This window comes from Oncorhynchus masou, chromosome 32 (assembly GCF_036934945.1).
Source record: "Oncorhynchus masou masou isolate Uvic2021 chromosome 32, UVic_Omas_1.1, whole genome shotgun sequence".
Taxonomy (NCBI): domain Eukaryota; kingdom Metazoa; phylum Chordata; class Actinopteri; order Salmoniformes; family Salmonidae; genus Oncorhynchus; species Oncorhynchus masou.
Genome location: NC_088243.1, coordinates 39,490,187 through 39,513,829, shown reverse-complemented (window position 1 = coordinate 39,513,829; position 23,643 = coordinate 39,490,187). Strand labels below are relative to the sequence as shown.

General features: G+C 43.0%; 1 protein-coding gene across 3 annotated transcripts in view; it reads left to right on the top strand.

The window, feature by feature from the left end:
• Positions 1 to 23,643, top strand: part of rnf144aa (ring finger protein 144aa) — a 74,283-nt gene that overhangs the window by 12,496 nt on the left and 38,144 nt on the right. For 2 of the 3 annotated variants that reach the window (XM_064954120.1, XM_064954121.1), the window contains 2 exons: positions 17,612 to 17,762; positions 23,394 to 23,498. In XM_064954120.1, coding sequence (XP_064810192.1) covers positions 17,628 to 17,762; positions 23,394 to 23,498 — 240 coding nt within the window. In that variant the 5' untranslated portion in view covers positions 17,612 to 17,627. The remainder of the gene's footprint in view (positions 1 to 17,611; positions 17,763 to 23,393; positions 23,499 to 23,643) is intronic. The other variant, XM_064954122.1, reaches the window with a different exon arrangement.

Below are 23,643 nucleotides of genomic sequence, written 5' to 3'. Positions count from 1 at the left end.
ACCTACTGTACATAAGTGTTAAAACCCACAAAACCTACTACACAAGGCAAAACATTCCATTACACCATAGTAGAGGTTGACAGATTATGATTTTTCAACGCCGATACTGATACCGGTTATTGGAGGACCAAAAAGCCGATACCGATTTTAATCGTCCGATTAAAAAACAAAACAAAAAAAAACATATATATTTGTAACAATGACAATTGCAACAATACTGAATTAACACTTATTTTAACTTAATATAAAACATCAATAAAATCAATTTAGCCTCAAATAAATAGACATGTTCAATTTGGTTTAAATAATGCAAAAACAAAGTGTTGCAGAAGAAAATAATATGTGCCATGTAAAATATGTGCCATGTAAAAAAGCTATCAGAACATATGAAAGTTGGTGGTTCCTTTTAACATGAGACTTCAATATTCCAAGGTAAGACGTTTTAGGGTGTAGTTAATATATTATTTATTGGACTATTTCTCTCTATACCATATATATTTCATATACCTTTGACTATTGGATGTTCTTATAGGCACTATAGTATTGCCAGTGTAACAGTATTGCTTCCGTCCACCTCCTTGCCCCTACCTGGGCTCGAACCAGGAACACAACGACAACAGCTACACTCGAAGCATCGTTACCCATCGCTCCACAAAAGTCACGGCCCTTGCAGCGCAAGGGGAATAACTACTCCAAATCTAAAAGCGAGTGACGTTTGAAACAGTATTAGCGCACACACAGCTAACTAGCTAGCCATTTCACATTGGTTACACCAGCCATTAGACTGATAGGCTTGAAGTCATAAACAGCGCTGTGCTTGCGAAGAGCTGCTGGCAAAATGCACGAAAGTGCTGTTTGAATGAATGATTACGGGCCTGCTGCTGCTCAGTCAGACTGCTCTATCAAATCGGACTTAATTATAACATGATAACACACAGATACGAGCCTTTGGTCATTAATATGATCACTAGCAATTTCCCTTGGCTTCTACTACATTTGCGTAATAGGCAGGCTACTCGTGGACTGCAATGGTTAGAGCGTTGGACTAGTTAACTGTGCGGTTGCAAGATTGGAACCCTGAGCTGACAAGGTGAAAATCTGTCGTTCTGCACCTGAACAAGGCAGTTAACCCACAGTTCCTAGGCAGTCATTAAAGATAAGAATGTGTTCTTAACTGACCTGCCTAGTTAAATAAAAGGTATACATTTTTTTTTATATATATAATCGGAAATCGGTGCCCAAAAATACTGATTTCCGATTGTAATGAAAACGTGAAATCGGCCCGAATTAATTGGCCATTCCGATTAATCGGTCGACCTCTACACCATAGCCTACATGTTAATAGTATGCCTGTATGTGCAGCTGACGTCGGAAGTTTACATACACCTTAGCCAAATACATTTAAACTCAGTTTTTCACAATTCCTGACATTTAATCTTAGTAAAAATTCCCTTTCTTAGATCAGTTAGGATCAGCACTTTATTTTAAGAATGTGAAATGTCAGAATAAGGCCCGTCTGAAGATGTGCTCCCATTGAGCACATCTGTAACCTGTTGGATCGGCGGGTGAGGGCTAGGGCCATTCCCCCCCCAGAAATGTCCGGGAACTTGCAGGTGCCTTGGTGGAAGAGTGGGGTAACATCTCACAGAAAGAACTGGCAAGTCTGGTTCAGCCCATGAGGTGGAGATGCACTGCGCCACTCTGTAGCCATGAGATAACAACAGAATAAGAGAACAAAAAATGGTCTACTTACTGTAAGTCTTCCCCTTTGTCGGATATATTTAAATTTTTATGATCAAGTCGGAAGTCAGAAAAGAAAGCCGACACAAAAAATCCACAAATCTTACATTTGTTTGTCTTTCCCCTACTGTCCTATAAATATACATTGTTTAATTCTATAGCAGTTTATATATACACTGCTCAAAAAAATAAAGGGGACACTTAAACAACACAATGTAACTCCAAGTCAATCACACTTCTTTGAAATCAAACTGTCCACTTAGGAAGCAACACTGATTGACAATACATTTCACATGCTGTTGTGCAAATGGAATAGACAACAGGTGGAAATTATAAGCAATTAGCAAGACACCCCCAACAAAGGAGTGGTTCTGCAGGTGATAACCACAGACCACTTCTCAGTTCCTATGCTTCCTGGCTGATGTTTTGGTCACTTTTGAATGCTGGCGGTGCTTTCACTCTAGTGGTAGCATGAGACGGAGTCTACAACCCACACAAGTGGCTCAGGTAGTGCAGCACATCCAGGATGGCACATCAATGCGAGCTGTGGCAGGAAGGTTTGCTGTGTCTGTCAACGTAGTGTCCAGAGCATAGAGGCTACCAGGAGACAGGCCAGTACATCAGGAGACGTGGAGGAGGCCGTAGGAGGGCAACAACCCAGCAGCAGGACCGCTACCTTTGCCTTTGTGCAAGGAGGAGCAGGAGGAGCACTGCCAGAGCCCTGCAAAATGACCTCCAGCAGGCCACAAATGTGCATGTGTCTGCTCAAACGGTCAGAAACAGACTCCATGAGGGTGGTATTGAGGGCCCGACGTCCACAGGTGGGGGTTGTGCTTACAGCTCAACACCGTGCAGGACTTTTTGGATTTGCCAAAGAACACCAAGATTGGCAAATTCTCCACTGGCGCCCTGTGCTCTTCACAGATGAAAGCAGGTTCACACTGAGCACATGTGACAGTCTAGAGACGCTGTGGAGAACGTTCTGCTGCCTGCAACATCCTCCAGCATGACCGGTTTGGCGATGGGTCAGTCATGGTGTGGGGTGGCATTTCTTTTGGGGGCTGCACAGCCCTCCATGTGCTCGCCAGAGGTAGCCTGACTGCCATTAGGTACCGAGATGAGATCCTCAGACCCCTTGTGAGACCATATGCTGGTGCAGTTGGCCCTGGGTTCCTCCTAATGCAAGACAATGCTAGACCTCATGTGGCTGGAGTGTGTCAGCAGTTCCTGCAAGAGGAAGGCATTGATGCTATGGACTGGCCCGCTCGTTCCCCAGACCTGAATCCAATTGAGCACATCTGGGACATCATGTCTCGCTCCATCCAGCAACGCCACATTGCACCACAGACTCTCCAGGAGTTGGCGGATGCTTTAGTCCAGGTCTGGGAGGAGATCCCTCAGGAGACCATCAACTACCTCATCAGTAGCTTCCCAGGCATTGTAGGGAGGTCATACAGGCACGCGGAGGCCACACACACTACTGAGCCTCATTTTGACTTGTTTTAAGGACATTACATCAAAGTTGGATCAGCCTGTAGTGTGGTTTTCCACTTTCATTTTGAGTGTGACTCCAAATCCAGACCTCCATGGGTTGATACATTTGATTTCCATTGATCATTTTTGTGATTTTGTTGTCAGCACATTCAACTATGTAAAGAAAAAAGTATTTAATAAGAATATTTCATTCATTCAGATCTGGGATGTGTTATTTTAGTGTTCCCTTTATTTTTTTGAGCAGTGTATATCGATGTTCACAACAGGTCTATACTAATTTGGTACGGAACATTTCCACCTCGTGTTTTATATTCCAGATGACATCAATCATGAATAAGTAATGCCGCACGTGTTTGAGTAAAAGCCATGGTGAAAGTTGACTGGAGATTGTAAGGGGGCAATTGTAAGAACACATTTTGATCAATCATGGAAATAAAAGTGCTGTAAACAAATTCGCTCCCTATTTAAAAGAAGAATGCTGGAGTTTTGTTGCAGGTACAGCCAACTAGCGCAAAAATACTATTGCGATATTGTCAATACGATGTATCATCAAAAATAATATTTCGATATGTAACTATTGATGTTTTCCCTCATCACTTGGCGGTACCTTAGAAAGAGCTGATTGGATAGAATAATTTAATGTAAATGTATTAAATTATGCCCGTATTTAAATGCTAATGAATGTTATTTGTTCTGCAACACAATAACAAAAAATATAACAAGGGCATATGTGGATTAAAAAGCTTGGCATATGTATTTTCAAAGAAGAACAAATTTGACATTCCATTGAATACCAGACGTTCTTCCAAAATGGCTGGATTCTGTTGTTTTTCAGTCTCATGGTTTGTGCTATAGTATGCAGTATATTTGGTGGATTAAAAACAAAATTCTAGAAGAGTTGAGTATATTACTCCATTATCCAGCTGTTACATTTATCTGAACTCTATTTTCTACTTTTTTTTTGTTAATCCATTTTCATGACCATTGCTACTCAGTGTGGACCAATGTCAGTGTGTTACTGTGTTTGTGTCGACACAATGAAGAAACTGTATTAAGCCAGATCACTTTTTTTCTTTCAAGCCAATTCGTCATTGTGGCTCTTCAAACGTTGCTTTGAAATGAGTCATATCGTCTTAGGGTGACCTCGTCCTACTCAAAATCAAAACAACCCAGGCTTTTGTTTAGTCTGTGGTTGTCATTCTCTTTCGGCTGTGTGAAGCCATTTAGAATTCTCCATGGCCAGTGCCTCTGTGGCAACAACAATGTTGTCAAGCTGACTGTTGTTGACATAGTAGTATGGATGAGTTCAAGACTAGCACTGACGGTAACAGTGCCTTCTAGTTTGTGTGTGTGCGCTTAGGGAATGCGTTTTGAGCCACAATTGCACACTGCCAACCAAAACCAAGAGGGATTTCAATCAGACACAGCAGATGAAAGATGGGTCTTGTCCCTGCCTCTGCGTTTTTGGGGATCGGAAAGGAATAAATGGAGCCCCACTTAAAGCAGCAGCACAAAATATTTACGCTGATTCATTAAGCTCTACCTAAACCCTGGGTCGTTTGGCTAATGGCACATTAGGAGACTTATCAAGGTGTAGAAAGTGGACTGGGGCCTATGGCAGCATTCATTAGCGCCACCCCGTTCCTCCTGCCATCCCTCCCTCCTCTCAGAATTAGAGAAAGTAGCACAAGGCCTGCACTGGGATGGTGACGTGCCCAATAGGCATGAGAATGGTTGTGTCCTAGTTACCCGGGCATGGCCACTGTCTGTCCATTGGCCTGTCTGAATGATTAACTCAATCCCAAACAGCACAACACTGTATATACCCTTCCATCAAATCTACAACTCTACATTTGGACGGTGGTCTGATGTGTTACCTAACTCCTCCAGCTATGGAATAAATAGACCTCTACTGTCACACTCAACTAAGTTGGTTCAGTCCCCCCCCACCTCATCAAGGACAGAAAGCCAATTGTTCAATGTCTGGGCCCGCCCGGTACTATACTACACTCTGCATGCATGTCATGTCAACTCCGAGATCCTCATTAAGGGAAAAAAGAGAACCCAAAATAAAGGACCCCTGGATCCCTCTGGGTAATACATTTGGGTCAATTGGCTGGGGATGGAGGGCGGTGGAAAGGGGCGAAGTGTGTGTGTGTGTGTGTGTGTGTGTGTGTGTGTGAGAGAGAGACATTAAGTATGCGGCTTGAAACATTTCAGTCACAGCATTTTCTTACGATAATGGCCAGGCCCAGCACAGCACATTCAAATGTATTATGCTGAATTCATATATCGCTATAGCAAAAACAGTGTTCTATTCTTTGAATTCTCTTATTGTTTTCATAATGTTCTGTGTTGAATAATGTGTGCCATTTGTGTGTGCCTTGAGCCTATGTTTAGGGGACGGTGAGATGGGTCGAGGGATTGACTTACAAACACAGCACCTATTTTCCTCAATTCGCAAATCAATGACCGCTTCAGGAATAATGAGAACGTCTATCTAAAGCCCAGCTGCATTTAGAACCGAAACTGCCACAGCGGTGTTACTGTCGCACATTGCAACGTGCACCTGCTCCTACCCACGGTCTTCCACTCCTTCTGAAACGGTGAAAGCATGACTTCCATGGCAACCAGAAGTTAATGAGTCGTCGTGTTCCTGGCACAGGACCAGGGGTGACCTTTTTACAGAGACGGACAAATTAGGAGCAGGTTGACTCCACACCGAGTCCACCATATCGGCGGCCCTCAGACCAGCCTGACACACACACACACACACACTCACACACACTCTCACACACACTCACACACACACACACACACACACACACACACACACACACACACACACACACACACACACACACACACACACACACACACACACACAGCCAAACATGCAGGCTGGATGGGAATAAGGCCTCTATGTTGTGGTGCATTTGATTGAATGCTATCTGGATTTGAGTTCATTGTTATCTTCTTGTACTGATGAACGAGTTAATATAGCATGGAGCACGGTAAGCGCAAGTGGGATGCACCAGATCACCATCTGGAAATATACTGTGTCCTTTCTTCTGTTTGTGGTGCAACTTGTGGTTCCTGTCAAAATGTATTGCGGTTGATGGAGTTGAGCGAAGATTCCATATTTTCTTTTGGAGTACAACCAGGCTTGAAATGAAGAGACATGTTTCTCATGTTCCGTTGGGATTATGCTTTAAATCCCCGATCTCTGCATATAATACAACCCTTGACAAAGACAATGAACTAGCATTGACTTGTCCTTTGTCTGGCTTGCAACATCAAGGATGTCGTACTCCGACTGCCACTCAGAGATGGCGTCGTTCCACTTCAACATGTCAACGCTGTTGTCATCTTGTTCTCTTTTATGATTCCAAGAGATTGTAGTGACTTGTTGTATCCTTTCCCTATTCCAATACCTCTATACAATACAATATGTAATTTATGGCAATTTCAGTTCTATAAACAACAGGAAAACGCACAGAAAATGTTCACAGCCACACGTTGAAGTACATGCAGGCTTCAAATCCTCTGTTGGTTTAATTAATTTGTACATAGATACACTATCTGACTTCATAACTAGATAGACCCCCCCCCCCTTGCTTGAAGGGCTCGACCGCAAACCGAGGTATGTCTGTGCTCGTGATGTACAATGTATGCCCAGTGAGAGCTACACAGCAAGGTGTCCCGGGACAACAGGCAGCGCTGCCGAAAACCAGGTGACCCTGGAGACTGAGGATATTGGCAGATGGCCAGGACGAGACATAAAAACTGGACGCTAAGGATGAATTCTTAAAATGTTATTTAACCAGGAAAGAGTCAATTAAGAACAAATGTGTATTTACAATGACGGGAAGAGACAGAAGGCCAAGAGCAAGGGGCTGAGAAACGAAAGGACTTTTTCCCATGCTCGGTTTTAATTTGCAGGACTCCTAGCATAAAACGACCTTGAGATCTGAGCGTGTATATGTTTTCATTTTGAGCGAGAAGAGAAGATTGATATAAAATCCCAGTTTTCCTAACAATGGCTTTATAAATAACGCTGTACCAGTGTTTGAGCCTGCGTGTTGCTAGGGATATGCTACCTGACAGCACTGTGGAGATAAGTGGTCGGTTACACATCTGATTGGTGACAAAACGAAGGGCTGCGTGATATAGAGACAAGAACCTTCAATGTAGAGCTTGTCGCTTGCACATACTGTAGGTAGTATCACTATAGTCCAATAGAGATGAGTACAATGAATGAACTATTTTCTGGCGGCAAAGAAAGAACGAGCTTTGTGCCGGTAATAAAACCCAAATCGCAGGCTTGCGTTTCTTGATAAGGTTCTCTACACGGGGAGTGAAGCTCAACTTGTCATCCACCCAAACTACAAGATATATTTGTACGTTTTCCAATGTAGTGATTACATGGTTTTCAGAGTGTTTTAATATTGGAAAAGACCATGCATTTTGTTTTTAGAGGAATTCTGAACCGGCTTCAAATCATACAGATTCTGTCGAATGACATTAAAATGCTGCCTGAGCTTTTTCATAGGACAAAATCAAACTGCTGCCACTTGAATGGAGAACAGTATCATCCACATAAAAATGTACATCAGCTGTCTCACTCGTCTCCCTATGTTGTTGGTCTAGATAATAATCAACGGGGCCTAAAATGTATCCTCGAGGCACCCACCTGCCTTAACACACTACGTTCGATTTGACAGGTAATTCACACAAACCACCCCAAAGCATGACCAGTATTCCCAACACAAGACCGTGTCAAACGCCTTTGACGTGTCCAAGAAAACAGATCCACGATGCAGCTTCCTGTCCAGGGCTCAGTCAACATCATTCAAATCCTTTTAAAGTTGCTGTGACAGTGCTGACCTGAAACCTAATTGTATACCACTCAAAATATTGTTTTCCTGGAGATAGGCCCTGCTTATTGACTAGGGACTCCAATGCCTTTGCCAGAATAGACCACTTAGTTTGGCCAATTTTTAGGTATTCATTAGAGGGGGATCACTTCCTTTCAAAAGGGGTACAGTAGGGCAAATGCTGATTTCTACCACATGGGGATTTCATTCGATTCTATGGTAAAGTTAAAGATGTTCAGAATAGAGGTTTCTCAGTTGCCACCTGATGTCAACCCACAGTTGTTTAGGGAGCTGTGCATATGTTTTGGGCTCTACATGTGGGTTTACTTGCCAACATTTTGAAGGATTATTCAGATTATCAGCAGAAGATTTGAGGTCTGGTACTGGTACTCCCTGTATTAAAGCTCCGTTCTTGTGTATTTTATTGTATTCCTCTTGTGTTAGTTACTATTTTGTGTTATTTTTAACTGCATTGTTGGGAAAGGTTTGTGTGCAAGCTTTTCACTGTAAAGTGTAAACCTGTTGTATTGGCGCATGTGATACATACAATTTGATTTGAGGTCTGCTTTCGGGTCATAGCCACACCATGAATCCATCCAATCACCAGCTGAGTCAGACCTTCCTGCTTTAGCCCATGTAGCGTTCCGTTTCCTTATGACTTCAGCTAGTTCATCTGAGAATGACATGCTGATCACACCGCTTCCGTTGCTAAATACATTGACACATTTTATTCAATCATTTCATCTAAACTGCTCTCGTGCGTCAACGAGCGTCTGCATAGCCAGGCACGCAACAGCAAGCTAGCGAAATGTCCATGAATGTTTCATGTGTTTTGACCTGTCCCCAAATGTAATATAGTTGGTTCAGAGTTCGTTTTGATATTTCAACCTGCGTGTCTGTCTTGCCTTGCCTTCTGGTGTGGATGTACAAAAATCAACATGCACGTGTCTAGTCTAGACAGCATGTTAAGTGTTGTGCGCTGCCCTTAACTCTGTGTTGTTTGAAAGGGTCATGCTTGTGCATATATCCTGGAATGCTTTATGGAAGTAAGAAAATGCTAATTCAACATCAGGGATGAATTCAACTCTATTCAAGGAAATGAGTATCAAAGTGCCTCCAGTTTCTCTTCATGATGGTACGTGGAGGTAGTTTAGGAATTGTACCATCCCTTACACAAGAAACTGCATAGTGATCACTTGTATAATTAGCAAAAGCAACAGATGCATTAAAACGATGTGGGAGTGTTGATTTTAAAATAAGGTCAATCAAAGATGATTTTAGAGGACAATTTGACACACAATGAGCACCAAAGTTTCTCCTTATCTGTCTAGAGCAGGAATTGGCAACTTTGATGGGGGTGGGGGCCACAAAATCTGAACTCATCATTAGGGGCTGCAGTGGCTCGTGGGTCTGCATACCCACATCCATAAGCACACATGCAGTCAGAGCCGGCCCTAGTCCTTTTGGGGCCATAAGTGGGGGCCATACCTTGCGAGCCAAACATTTTTAGTGGCCCCCGTCTTGAAAGTGGACTGATTTTATTGTAAATTTCCTGCAATTCTACACATTTTGCCATGGAGCGTAGAGAACATTTCACAAGTCGTAGGCCACACAAGCTCAGCATGAGCAATGCCAAGCGTCGGCTGGAGTGGTGTAAAGCTCGCCGCCGTTGAACTTGAGCAGTGGAAATGCCTTCTCTGGAGTGATGAATCACGTTCCACCAGCTGGCAGTCCGACAGACTAATCTGGGTTTGCCAGGAGAACGCTACCTGCGTAGTTCCAATTATAACATTTGGTGGGGGAGGAATAAGGGTCTGGGACTGTTTTTCTCATGGTTCGGGCTGTGGCCCCTTAGTTCCGTTGTAGGGAAGTCTTAACGCTACAGTATACATTGACATTCTAGATGATTCTGTGCTTCCATTTTTGTGGCAACAGTTTGGAGAATAAGCTTTCCTGTTTCAACATGACAATGCCCCTGTGCACAAAGCGAGGTCCATACAGAAATGGTTTGTCGAGATCGGTGTATGAAAGAACTTGACTGGCCTGCACAGAGCCTTAACCTCAACCCCATGGGACACCTTTGGATGAATTGGAACGCAGACTGCGACCTGGCCTAATTGCCCAACATCAGTACCCGCAACAATTTCCCAACATCTCTCATGGAAAGCCTTTCCAGAAGAGTGGAAGCTGTTATAGCAGAAAAGGTGGGACCCATCTCCATATTAATGCTCAAGATTTTGGAGTGACATATTCATCTAGCACGTACTTCCACGTACTTCCGGCCATGTAGTGTATTGGTGAGAGTGACTGACCCCCCCAGTTTTAAATTCGACCATGATTACTACAATTTTAGAGTCTAGCCAGCTAACTTACCAAACTAAAAATGCTTAGCTGACGTTGGCTAGTTGATTGACTAACATAACAAGAGTAATATCTCTACTGCTAAACCAAATTTCGAAATTGCATCTTGTATATATGTATATATTGGAATTGATCCTGGGACCTACCTAAGGGGGAATTGAATTGTAAGTTATATCAGCATCCAAGCAAGAGAAACACAACCACTCTGTCTTTGTATGTGTAGACCATCTATCTGATGCTTTCTGGTCAAAAAGATTGACATTGTTGCCACGCGTAGCATTGAATGCAAGGGGATTCAGCGAGCATTAGACCTCCCTTGATAACAAAAAAAAGTATAAAGCAATAGCCCATCAGCGTTGCGCTAAACTGAGTAAGCTCATTTGTGATTGGTGCTGGTGCACCTAAAAAAAAAGTGTCAAGGGAAGCCAGATTGGAGTGACACCAACTCCAATCACTTTGCATCGAGAGCTTCACCAGACAGAGGTTGCTCTCGGGTTTTGTGATGAATGACCATCTTAAAACAATTCCATATGTCAGTTTAGACTTTTAAGAATGAACCTAGCCTGTTTGTCATTTTAGTTTTGTGGTTTGGACTCAAACGAGTCCAAACTATGATCACGACCTAATATGATCACGACCTAATATTTGTTTGGTGTTGAGGAACTTCCAGTAAGTGGGAGCTTACAGAGGCTAAATGTTCAATGAGACTGGTGGCAGCTTTTGGATGACCAAGATGTTATTTGGCAGTTTGATAGGCACATAGAGGCTGACCATTGAGCCAATCTGCACTTCATTGATACGGCCAATTGCGAGAGCAAAAAAATACTTTTAATTTCACTGCGTGATAAACCCAGAAACCATTTCCCTGAAGGTTATATCATAAGCATGGTTCCAACCATCTCAACTGCCATTCATTTCCCCCTCTGGCTGAATGCACACCAACCTTGTTGTTTCTTTTCACATTCCCTCCGCAGTGGACGATGGATAACTCTCCTCAGAATGACAGCTTTCCTTTTATGCACTGCTCCAGAGTGTTCACTTCAGTAGGAAACAAGCACTTTCAGCAGTAATTGTATCACATCTATATATTTTTTGTAGCTGTCTACCACAACAAACCGATGTTGGCATTAAGACTGCATTCAATGAGCTGTAGGCCATAAGCAAACTAGAAAATGCTCATCCAGAGGTGGCACTCCTAGTGGCTAGGGACTTTAATACAGGAAAACTTACATCCGTTTGACCTCATTTCTACCAGCATGTCACGTGCAACCAAAGGAAAAAACTGAGACCCGTACAAAGATCTCCCTCGCCCTCCATTTGGCAAATCTAACCATAATTCTATCCTCCTGATTCCTACTTACAGGCAAAAACTAAAGAAGGGAGAACCATTGACTCGTTCAATACGGAACTGGGCAGATTCTAAGCTAAGGACTGTTTTGCTAGCACAGACTGGAATACGTTCCTGGATTCATTTGATGGCATTGAGGAGTACACCACATCGGTCACCAGCTTCATCAATAAGTGCATCGATGACGTCGTCCCCACAGTGTCCGCACATGCATACCCCAACCAGAAGCCATGAATTACAGGCAAAATCGGCATTGAGCTAAAGGGTAGAGCTGCCGCTTTCATGGAGTGGGACACTAACCCGGACGTTTAAGAAATTCCACTATGCCCTCCGATGAACCATCAAACAGGCAAAGCGTCAATACAGGACTAAGATTGAATCCTACTAAACCGGCTCTGATGCTCGTCGGATGTGGCAGGGCTTGCAAACTATTATGGACTAAAAAGGGAAGCCCAGACGCAAGCTGCCCAGTGACACGAGCCTACTAGACGAGCTAAATTACTTCTATACGTGCTTCAAGGCATGCAACACTGAAGCATGCATCAGAGCACCAGCTGTTCCGGACAACTGTGTGATCATACTCTCCGTACCCTATGTGAGTAAGAACCTTTAAACAGGTCAACATTCACCAGACGGATTACCAGGACGTGTACGCCAATTCGCATACCGCCCCAACAGATCCACAGATGATGCAATCTTTATTGCACTCCACATTGCCCTTTCCTACCTGGACAAAAGGAACACCTACGTGAGAATGCTGTTCTTTGACTAAAGCTCAGCGTTCAACACCATAGTGCCCTCAAAGCTCTTCACTAAGCTAAGGACCCTGGGACTAAATACCTCCCTCTGCAACGTGATCCTGAACTTCCTGACGGGCCGCCCCCAGCTGGTAAAGGTAGGCAACAACACGTCTGTCAGGCTGATCCTCAACATGGTGGCCTCTCAGGCGTGTGTACTTAGTCCCCTCCTATACTCCTTGTTCACCCACAACTGTGTGACCAAGCACGACTCCAACACCATCAAGTTTGCAGATGACACAACGTTGGTAGTCCTGATCACTGACAACAATGAGACTGCCTATGGGGAGGAGGTCAGAGAGCTGGCAGTGTGTTGCCAGGACAACATCCTCTCCCTCAACGTGATGAAGACAAAAGAGCTGATCGTGGACTACAGGAAAAGGATTGCTGAGCACATCCCCATTCACATTGACGGGGATGTAGTGGAGCAGGTTGAGAGCTTCAAGTTCCTTGGTGTCCACATCACCATCAAACTATCATACACCAAGACAGTTGTGAAGAGGGCACGACAACACCTATTCCCCCTCAGGAGACTGAAAATATTTGACATGGGTCCTCAGATCCTCAAAGTTCTTCAACTCCACCATCGAGAGCATCCTGACTGGTTGCATCATATCCTGGTATGGCAACTGCTCGGCCGAAAGGTGCTACAGAGGGTAGGTTGTACGGTCCAGTACATTACTGGGGCCAAGCTTCCTGGACCATCCAGGACCTCTATGCCAAGCAGTGTCAGAGGAAGGCCCTAAATATGGTCAAAGACTTCAGCCACCCTAGTCATAGACTGTTCTCTCTGCTACCACACGGCAAGCGGTACCAGAGTGTCAAGTCTAGGTCCAAAAGGCTCCTTAACAGCTTCTACCCCAAAGCCATAAGCCTGCTGATCTGAACAGGTAATCAAATGGCTACCCAGACTATATAGATTTTTTTTATGCAACTGCTACTCGCATTTTAACATCTATGCATTGTTGCTTTACCTCTACCTACATGTACATATTAACTCAATTACTTAACCTGTACCCCTGCACATTGACTCAGTACCTGTACTCCCTGTATATAGCCTCATTGTTATTTTATTGTGTTACTTATTTGTGATTTAAAAAAATATATATATTTTTAACTTTATTTTGTAAATATTTTCTTAATTCTTATTTTTCGTAACTGCATTGTTGGTAAGTAAGCATTTCAGGGAGGGTCTACACCTGTTGTATTCAGTGCATGTGACAAATAATTTGATTCCATCTCAAATAAATTTTTGCATGTGTTTATTTATTTTTTATTTTATTTTTGTCCTTCAAATGTTGAATTGACCAGGGGCAGGTCATCAGTTGTTTAACAGCACTTTGGTCTCTTTGAAAAAGTACCCCTATCCACCATCAAAGCCCCTGCATTTTGCACAAACGCACAACGACGGCTTGTGGCTTGGCCGTTTCACAGAAGTGAACCTGCGTTTGGAGTGTGGAACACAGAGTGCATCCGCTCTGGGAGGCTGCAGTCATAAGCATTCTCTCACATTAGCCTAGGTAGAGTATAAATAGACCTTACGCAACCCAGTTTGATATGACATTATGTAATTACAGAGAAAGCTGCTAGGTTCACATGAGAGCCGTTCTTGACCAGTCTCCGTCTGCATCGCGGCCGAGTAGGCGTATTGATATTAACGAGCGATGGCTGCGCCGTATCGCATCGATTCTAATGCAGAGCTCGGCTATTCCGTGGTCTCAATGGTAGATGGCAGTGACAGACGAGTTGAGAACGAAAGAGAGGTTCGACGAGGCCTATTTGATGAAGTGTCATGTGTTTCTGCATATCATAACTCGGGTCATGGACTATCCATTTTGAAGATGACCCATTTTCCTCTGACGGAAGGTGAATTGTGTAGAGACCGTCGGAATACTGTAGCTCATTATAAACTGTACAGGATACGTCCACTTATAGATGGCCTACTTGGCTCGCTCATCTCAGAAAGGCCCACTGCTCCACTTTCCGTACAACCCTACTCTCTACTGTACACATTCACCATCTAGGCTGCTCACGTAATATGTTATGGAAGAGTTCAACGCTGACAGAGACAGAGATACACATTCTGTGCAGTAATAGTAACAGAATGATAGAACATCCCTCAAACCCCCCTGGGACGCTACAAAATGTAGACACACGCACAAAATCACACTCTGTTGTCAGAATTCTGCCCCCCCCCCCCCCCCTTATATATTTGTGTTATTTTTTGCAGGCGCTAACCCCTGTAGCCAGGGGGCATATGTGGTTGGAAGCTTAGACTGCTACACCAGACTCTTCACTCCCACTCCATTTAGTTCATCTATATGATAAGACTGGTAACTTCCTCGTCTAGCAGTGGTTCACCATGTTCACTTATGGCAGGCACCCTGCGTATTGATTTGGTGCCGACATGTGACCTGCCAGACATGCGTTTCATAAAGCAGGGAGCCAAGATCATGCATTTTGGTGTGTGTGTGTGTGTGTTTTTTTTTTCTCACTGAGCGATAATGGACCTCCTTGTAAATAATGCAGCGGTGAGAGTGCTCCCTTTCGCATTGCACCACCTTTTTTGTCAAGATAATTCTGCTCTTTTCCACTCGTCTGGCTCGCCTTATGAAACACTCCTTTCTCCTCATTGACTCTCGTTGTGAACCTGAGCCTAAGCAATACAGAGACTGAGGAGGAAGCTTTATAGTACTGTGATTTATAGTACTGTATTATGGCCGTCCATCTACCTGGTACGACCGTAACAGACCACACAACCTCTTCAATGAGGCTCTCGCTGTAAAGACTGCCGTATAATGCACGTAGCATTTCGTCAATGATATGGCTATCTATAGTGCTAATGGGATTCCGCTCCCACTTGCTGCCATCTCAGCTGGCCCTGGCAGGTATTCACTGAGCAGCCAGTGGGTCTTCTCTTGACACCGCCAGTCTGATTCTGTGTAGAGTACTGGCTTTTAGAGCTCCTGGCTAGCCTCGCTGCCTGTCCTGATGAAAGCAGGCCCAGTGTACTACGCTAATGGATAGAGGGGAGGCTCTCCTCAAGCTCTCTTTCCCTCTCACACACTCACACTCTCTCTCACACACACGCACACACAACCTGGTTGCCTCCACTGAGCTGAAGGGAAGAGCAGAGTCCACAAATCAAGGGGAATAACTGTTTAATTAGGAAGTGCCCATTTCAGTTGCTTGCTATATCATTCGTATTATAATTTATCACATAATGATTCCCACAACTCTTCATCTTGTCTGTGTTGTCTCCGTGTTTTTGCCTAGTAGACACGGGGTGGTTTTGGTGACTTCCCATACAGCGTGTTGACCTTGTTGACACACACCTACAATACCAGCACACTGTTCCTGTGGGCAACTCACACTGGCCAGTGTGTTGTCAGTCAGCCCCTAGCACAGGTCAGGACAAGTTATCTCCCCGCAGCACATGTAGACAGCGTTGGGCTGGCTTTACTCATTCCCATCCCCCACAGCAGCCCCTCCCCCTTTCCCTCCTACTCCACCTCCTTCCCCTTTTAGGTTTCTGAGAGGGACACTATTCTGTTAGCTTTCACTCGCCTAAGCAGTAACTACTATTTATTTGGTTGGCCCCTCCTAATCTCCCTCGTCTCTCCCCCCAGTTGCCTAGCAGCAATGGGAGAGTTTGACAGTGTTGACGTTGCCTGCATGGGGGCACTTCCTGTAAACACTCAGAGACATTAAGCCACTCTGTGCTCCCTCTCTCTCTCTTTCTGTGTCTCTCTATCTCGCCGCCTCCGCTCTCATCCACGGTGGAAGAAAGGCAGTGGGAGTCAGAGTTGAGGTGGCCCAAAATAAACCCCTTTCTCCAAATAGAAAGGACATGACTGGAAAGGGAAAGTGTTATTTTAATATGAATGCTTTTATCGTATGGGGGAACAAGGCGCTTGCTGCAGGACTGTTTGTATTGAGATTTATTTAGGGCTCTATACAATTTTGCATTTAAAAACATTTTTTTTTACTGATTCCGTTTAGTTTTTTCCCAAAATTCAAATTTCTCCATTTCGTTTTCCCAGGTTTCTGTTTTCTGAAAATCAAAATTGTTAATAGAAAATCAACTTAAATTTGATTTTCTAAGTCTACAACCAAGCTTAAACCACTTCAGGAGAACACTTTTGAGGTCTGGGAGAACTGAGAAATGTAGATATTTGGGTGTAGTTACCCTTTTAATTCCCAAGCAAGGGGCTGTTGTTTTGATGTTTTGTATGTGATGGTAGACTTTTCAAAACAAAATACCCATTGCATTGAGGCAAATAATCATGGTATTATTCTGCCAGGTAGGCATAGGCTACTTCATAGTTAACATTCAATTGAGAAGGTTTTTTGGGAAAGCCTTTCCATCTACCAGAAGAATTTTCATTCTCGTTGCCTCTTCAGAAAGTTGCAGGAAATTTGAATCACTGTTCATATTTTATGATAAACTTGGGCAAATGTAATACATTTTTGCGGAAACACATTTCAGTTGAATGCGTTCAGTTGTACAACTGACTCGGTATCCCCGTTTCCCTACATTTTCAATGCATTTAGTTGATTCCCTACTAAGTTCAATGGTATTGTTGAATTCCCTTTTAATGTCTGGATTCCGTGATTCTGTCCGTGTTCTCCGCATCACACATTTTAAAGGGCCCTAAATGGATTCTCTGTCTGTGAGCAACCAGAACAGAACGGAAATAATAGTTACTGACCAGGGACATTTAGGCAAAGAGCTTGTGCCACTCTGCATTGGCCCGTGTCTCTAATGTGTCCTCACTTTGACACAATTCAGTAAGCCTTTTTGGCCAATGCATATTATCACAGCAAAATATGTGCATGCCTTGGATTAGGGACAGATCATGTATACATGCTCATATTGTGCTATCTTCATTCACATGAATATCATGTCCGTTTCCTTTTTGTTGTCTGTGAAACAACAAACATTAGCCAACCTACATCTTTAACTCCCCTCATTCTCACTCTCTCTCTGTCAGCTCTGTGCCAGGCAAGATGACCACAGCCAGGTATCGGCCCACCTGGGACCTGGCACTGGACCCGCTGGTCTCCTGCAAACTCTGCCTTGGAGAGTTCCCGCTGGAGCAGATGACCACCATTTCTCAGTGCCAGTGTGTCTTCTGTACACTAGTGAGTGCCCTTTCATCGTCTTTTACCCATCTTGTCAAAATGTCCTCTGTGTGCATTAGGGCTGGCTCAGTAATCGTGTAACCACCGATTTATGGATGAAGACCGTCATCAAAATTAAATAATCGGCATAACCGTTTTTATGGATTACAAAATGTAATAAAAAAAAGTTTAATCAAATTCATATTCAAGTCAACAAACGGAGTAAAAAAAGTGAGCCTGGTTTACATCCATCAACCCATATAAGGATGCAGAGTTGCAAAACTAGTCAGTTAACCTGTTTTTGCTTTGTGACAAGTTTTTAGAAATTTTTGCAAATGTATTAAAAATAAGAAACTGATCACATTTACACAAGTATTCAGACCCTCTACTCAGTATTTTGTTGAAGCACCTTTGGCAGCAATTACAGCCTCAAATCTTCTTTGGTATGATGCTACAAGCTTGGCGCACCTATATTTGGGGAGTTTATTTTCCGCTGAAAAAAATCCCCACAGCATGATACTGCCACCACCATAGGCTTCACCATAGGGCTGGTGCCAGGTTTCCACCAAATGTGACGCTTGGCATTCAGGCCAAAGAGTTCAATCTTGGTTTCATCAGACCAGAGAATCTTGTTTTCCATGGTTTGAGAGTCCTCTACATGCCTTTTGGCAAACTCCAAGCGGGCTGTCGTTTGCCTTTTACTGAGGAGTGGCTTCTGTCTGGCCACTCTACCAAGGCCTGATTTGGTGGAGTGCTGCAGAGATGGTTGTCCTTCTGGAAGGTTCTCATCTCCACAGAGGAATTCAGAGTGACCATTGGTTTCTTGGTCACCTCCCTGATCAAGGCCTTTCTCAACCGATTGTTCAGTTTGGCCGGGCAGCCAGCTTTAGGACAAGTTTTGGCGTTTTCTAAACTTCTTCCATTTAAGAATGATTATTCTTGGGAACAATCATTGTTCTTGGGAACCTTCAGTGCTACATACATTTTTTTGGTACCCTTCTGCAGATCTGTGCCTTGACACAATCCTGTTTCAGAGCTCAACGGACAATTCCATCAACCTCATGGCTTGGTTTTTTCTCTGACATGCACTGTCAACTGTGGGACCTTACATAGACAGGTGTGTCTTTCCATGTCATGTCCAATCAATTGAGTTTACCACAGGTGGACTCCAATCAAGTTGTAGAAACATCTCAAGGCTGATCAATGGAAACAGGATGCACCTGAACTCAATTTCAAGTCTCATAGCAAAGGGTCTGAATACTCGGTATTTCTAAAAACCTGTTTTTGCTTTTTTCATTATGGGGTATTGTGTGTAGAAAAAAAAAACATAATTTTATACATTTTAGAATAAGGGTGTAACGTAAAAAAAATGGAAAACATCAAGGGGTCTGAATACTTTCCCAATGCACTGTGTGTGTGGGTGGGTGGGTGGGTGGGCTGAAGCTTGGCCGCAAGACATTAACTCAAAGCACCCATCAAAATCCACAAATAAATGGTTAATTGACCACAAAATCAGTCTCTGGATTTGAACCCCATTGAAAACCTGTTTTTAAAATAAAAAATGTTGAAGAGGGCACTCTATTAACACAGATGAAGGATATCAAGGATCTGGAAAGATTCTGTATAGCAAATTAGTAAGAATGTCTCAACCCATGTTCAAGAATGGCCTTTTCCCCTTTATTCAGATTACAACCTCTCACTTTCAGGTATTTGAAAAGGAAATAATCTCCCAAATATAGCTATTTTTAAAACAAGCCATAGACAGTTTGTTGAGATTTCAATTTAATCCACGAGAAAGGACCGAACAAATAATACAATAAATATTGTGGTTAAACTCAAATGTACTAATTGAAAAAAAACAGGTTTAATCTTCATATTTATGATATAAGTTATGTCCCACATGCAGCTCAGGTTGCACATTTTGGGGAATATTCAGAGGTGTAAACTTTCCATGGAAATATATGCAAATTAATATTAAGTTAGTAAATGTTATGTTTTTTCCATTAGATATATTTACCATATCATATGGAGACAGAAACATAAACCTTTTACCTTATCTTAAGTAGACATAATTGCAAATGATTAAATCCTTCCAATATAATTTTTTTTTAAACAATTTAGTTAGGAATTGAACTTTAATTCAATTAGTTGACTCGTCACATGAGATGATTTCACTGAACAACAAAAGAAAGGGAATATTGAATGATCCCCAAAGATCCGTCGCATCTCCCCAAAAAGTTTTCAACATACATCTGTAAAATTATACTCAAGAAATGAAAGCTTTGGTTGTCTTCCTCTCAGGCTTCCATGTCTTCTCCCTGGACCTCCTCAATGTCCACCTCTTGAACATCAGACTGAGGCCTCATCTTCACTGTCACTTTCCAACCTAGTTGAGGATGGCTCGTTGTCAGGCTCAAAAGCCATAAATTTGCCCGGATGGCCACCAATTTTTAAACCCTGTTGTCAACCTGTTGCGTGCTTTGGTGTGTGTGTTCCCAAACAAGGACCAGTTGCGCTCTAAGGTGGCTGACGTTGGTGGGATTTGGAGGATGATGGCGGCAACAGGGGAAAGAGCCTCAGATCCACAAAGTCCCTTCCACCAGGTGGCTGATAAGATATGTTGACATGACTGCCATATTACATCTCCATGCCAAAGCCCTTACTTGGAAGTGCACTTCGCCAGACTGCCAAGAACCTTGCCCTCATCCAGGCCTAGGTGGCGAGACATGGTAGTGATGACACCATATGCCTTGTTGATCTCTGCACCAGACAGGATGCTCTTGCCTGCATACTTGGGGTCCAACATGTACATTGTGGCTTATATGGGCTTCAGGCAGAAGTCTTCACGCTTTTTGATGTATTTCAGAACTGCGGTGTACTCTGCTTGGAGCAACAGTGAAGTGGGCAGGGCAGTATGGATTTCTTCTCTTACATCTGCAAGCAGAGTCTGAACATCAGACAGGATAGCATTGTCTCCATGCAATGGCTACTGCTATAGGTTTTAGGAGTTTAAGGCTGCTTACCACTCTCTCCCATAATACATAATCCAGGAGGATCCTCTTGATGGGGCTGTCCATATCGGCAGACTGTGATATGGTCATTTCTTCGAGAGACTCCTTCCCCTCCAGGAGACTGTCAAACATGATGACAACACCACCCCAACAGGCGTTGCTGGGCAGCTTCAATGTGGTGCTCTTATTCTTCTCACTTTGCTTGGTGGGGTAGATTGCTGCTATAACTTGATGACCCTTCACATACCTAACCATTTCCTTGGCTCTCTTGTAGAGTGTAGCCATTGTTTTCAGTGCCATGCTGTCCCTGAGGAGCAGATTCAATGCATGAACAGCACAGCCAATGGATGTAATGTGAGGGTAGGACTCTTCCACTTGAGACCAAGCAGCCTTCATGTTCGCAGCATTGTCTGTCACCAGTACAAATACCTTCTGTGGTCCAAGGTCATTGATGACTGCCTTCAGCTCATCTGCAATGTAGAGACTGGTGTGTCTGTTGTCCCTTGTGACTGTGTTCTTGTAGAATACTGGTTGAGGGGTGGAAATTATGTAGTTAATTATTCCTTGCCCACCCATCAGAGATGACTGCAATAGTCTACTTTCTCTATGATTTTCTTGACCTTCACTTGAACTCTGCATCCAGCAAATGAGTAGATAAAGCATGTCTGGTTGGAGGGGTGCATGCTGAGCAAAGAACATTCAGAAATCTCTACCAATCCACATTGCCTGTGAGCATCAGAGGTGAACCAGTTGCATACACAGCTCGAGTAAGACATTCATCAGCATTTCTCTGACTACGTTCCTCCATTGAGTCAAAATAACTTCTGATTCCAGGAGGACCATGAGCTGTTGCTGTCGATAAGGTGTCTGATTCATCATTTTCACCTTGAATAGAAGTAGAGGGACTTTTGTCAGAGGTTGCTAGTTGTGACCGCTGAGGCAACTTTATGCACTTGGCCAGATGATTCTGCAGCTTTGTTCCATTCTTCACATGATTTGGCACAGTATTTGCAAATGTACAAAGCTTTTCCTTCTACATTAGCTGCAGTGAAATGTCTCCACACATCAGATGGTGCCCGTGGCATTTTCATGTTAAGATTAGAAAAAAAACATGTATGGAAACAGGTCCAATTAACACTCCTCAGTTAGCAGGCTCAAGCAAGCTAAAACCAACATTGTAGCAAAGAATAATTAGCAGACATTGTTATCAAGTTAGAAATTATTTAAACACACTTTGCTGTAGGCTACTATTTACTAGTTAACAAAAATCATGTATGTCATATAAAATACATTCAAGGCTCAGTGTCTTTATCCTCACAGGGTGAGGCTGCTGGAGTATTAGAAACAGGCGATCCAATCATTTTGATAATACTTTTTAAACAATCTCTTTCGATGAGCAATTGTATTAATATAAAATAATGTGCATACAATACAATGCATCTCAGTATTAGTATTGTTTATTTTATGCAGTCTTTTTTGCTCATCTTTATCAAGGGATCCAATCATTCCGGACGGACCCCACTGTACCTCACATACTTAGTTAATACTTAGATCTAGGACCTATTGGGAGTGAGCAACTCCTATACACGTAAGTGCATGGTCCGCCTACCAGGGTAAATCTGAAATCTGACTGCAACTTTAAATCCCTTCTCGACTTCCTGATCTTGCTATTTTGTTTGCATTGCATGGACAGAAATATAACTTGTATCTTCCAGTGTTTACATGTCATTAAACTACACTGAACGACCATTTCTCCTGCAGTCAATCTGGACTGATGTCCGGTTGCATGAATTCAGAGAGGCAAATGGACATTTGACCTGACAAGCAAGTTGGTACCACAGCCATGACTCTGCCGGCATGGGAAATGTCTAAACATGCTTGAAAACTCAGCCCCTCTTATCCCTCCGCCTTAATATGAATCATGCTATTTTTCTCGCCACTCAGTGTTTGGAGAGTGGGAGAAATACAAAACATGAAAAATCATTTGTTTTCCCAAACCATAAAAATAATGAGGCAGAAAAAGTCAATAACTCTGTGATAAATATCAGGTGTGCTGTACTTGTTTTACGACAATGGCCTATTTGAACAGTGAAGCATCGCGCCATTAACAAATTCTGATTATACCGTTCCTGTTCACTGGAGCTCAATCATAGCTATGAAAAGAGCAATGGCTTTTTAGTTTGGGAGTAAACTAATGTTCACTGCAGTTGCTTATAGGGAATGGACAGGATTGATGTCAGAAGGTGAATTCACCAGTTTGTAAGTCGCTCTGGATAAGAGCGTCTGCTAAATGACTTAAATGTAAATGTAAATTTGTACCACAATGCAAGCGTACATCTTGTAGCTGAGAGGAGTCTTAGTTTAGAAGTCCCTCTATCGTTATCTCATTAATTTAAAAAATACTTTCATTCGGATGTTCTCTGGTTAGCATGCTTCTCTTCAGCGAAGCAGACACTGTTGTAAATAAATAAATGGATAGCAGAATGAATAGTCAATGCCAAAAGCAGAGAATATCTTCTACGGGTTTCAGAGAGGGAGAGGCACAGTGCAGTTTGTCATCCAATACGCCTACACATTTTCTGATTAACTGCATGGCCATAGAATGAGGTCAATGTTATGCCCCCCCCCCCTTTTCTTTCAGTGCCTGAAGCAGTATGTGGAACTCCTGATCAAAGAGGGCCTTGAAACTGCAATTAGCTGTCCAGACTCTGCCTGTCCAAAACGAGGACACTTGTTGGAAAATGAGGTATTATTTCCAACTATTTGTATTTTACTGTTAATCCTGTGATTTGAGGGGAAGATATAATTATGATATTGACACATTGAACGAGAAACAGTCTTGTTATTGTACCCTCACACTTCAGCAGGCGCTTATTTCCAGTGAACAGTTG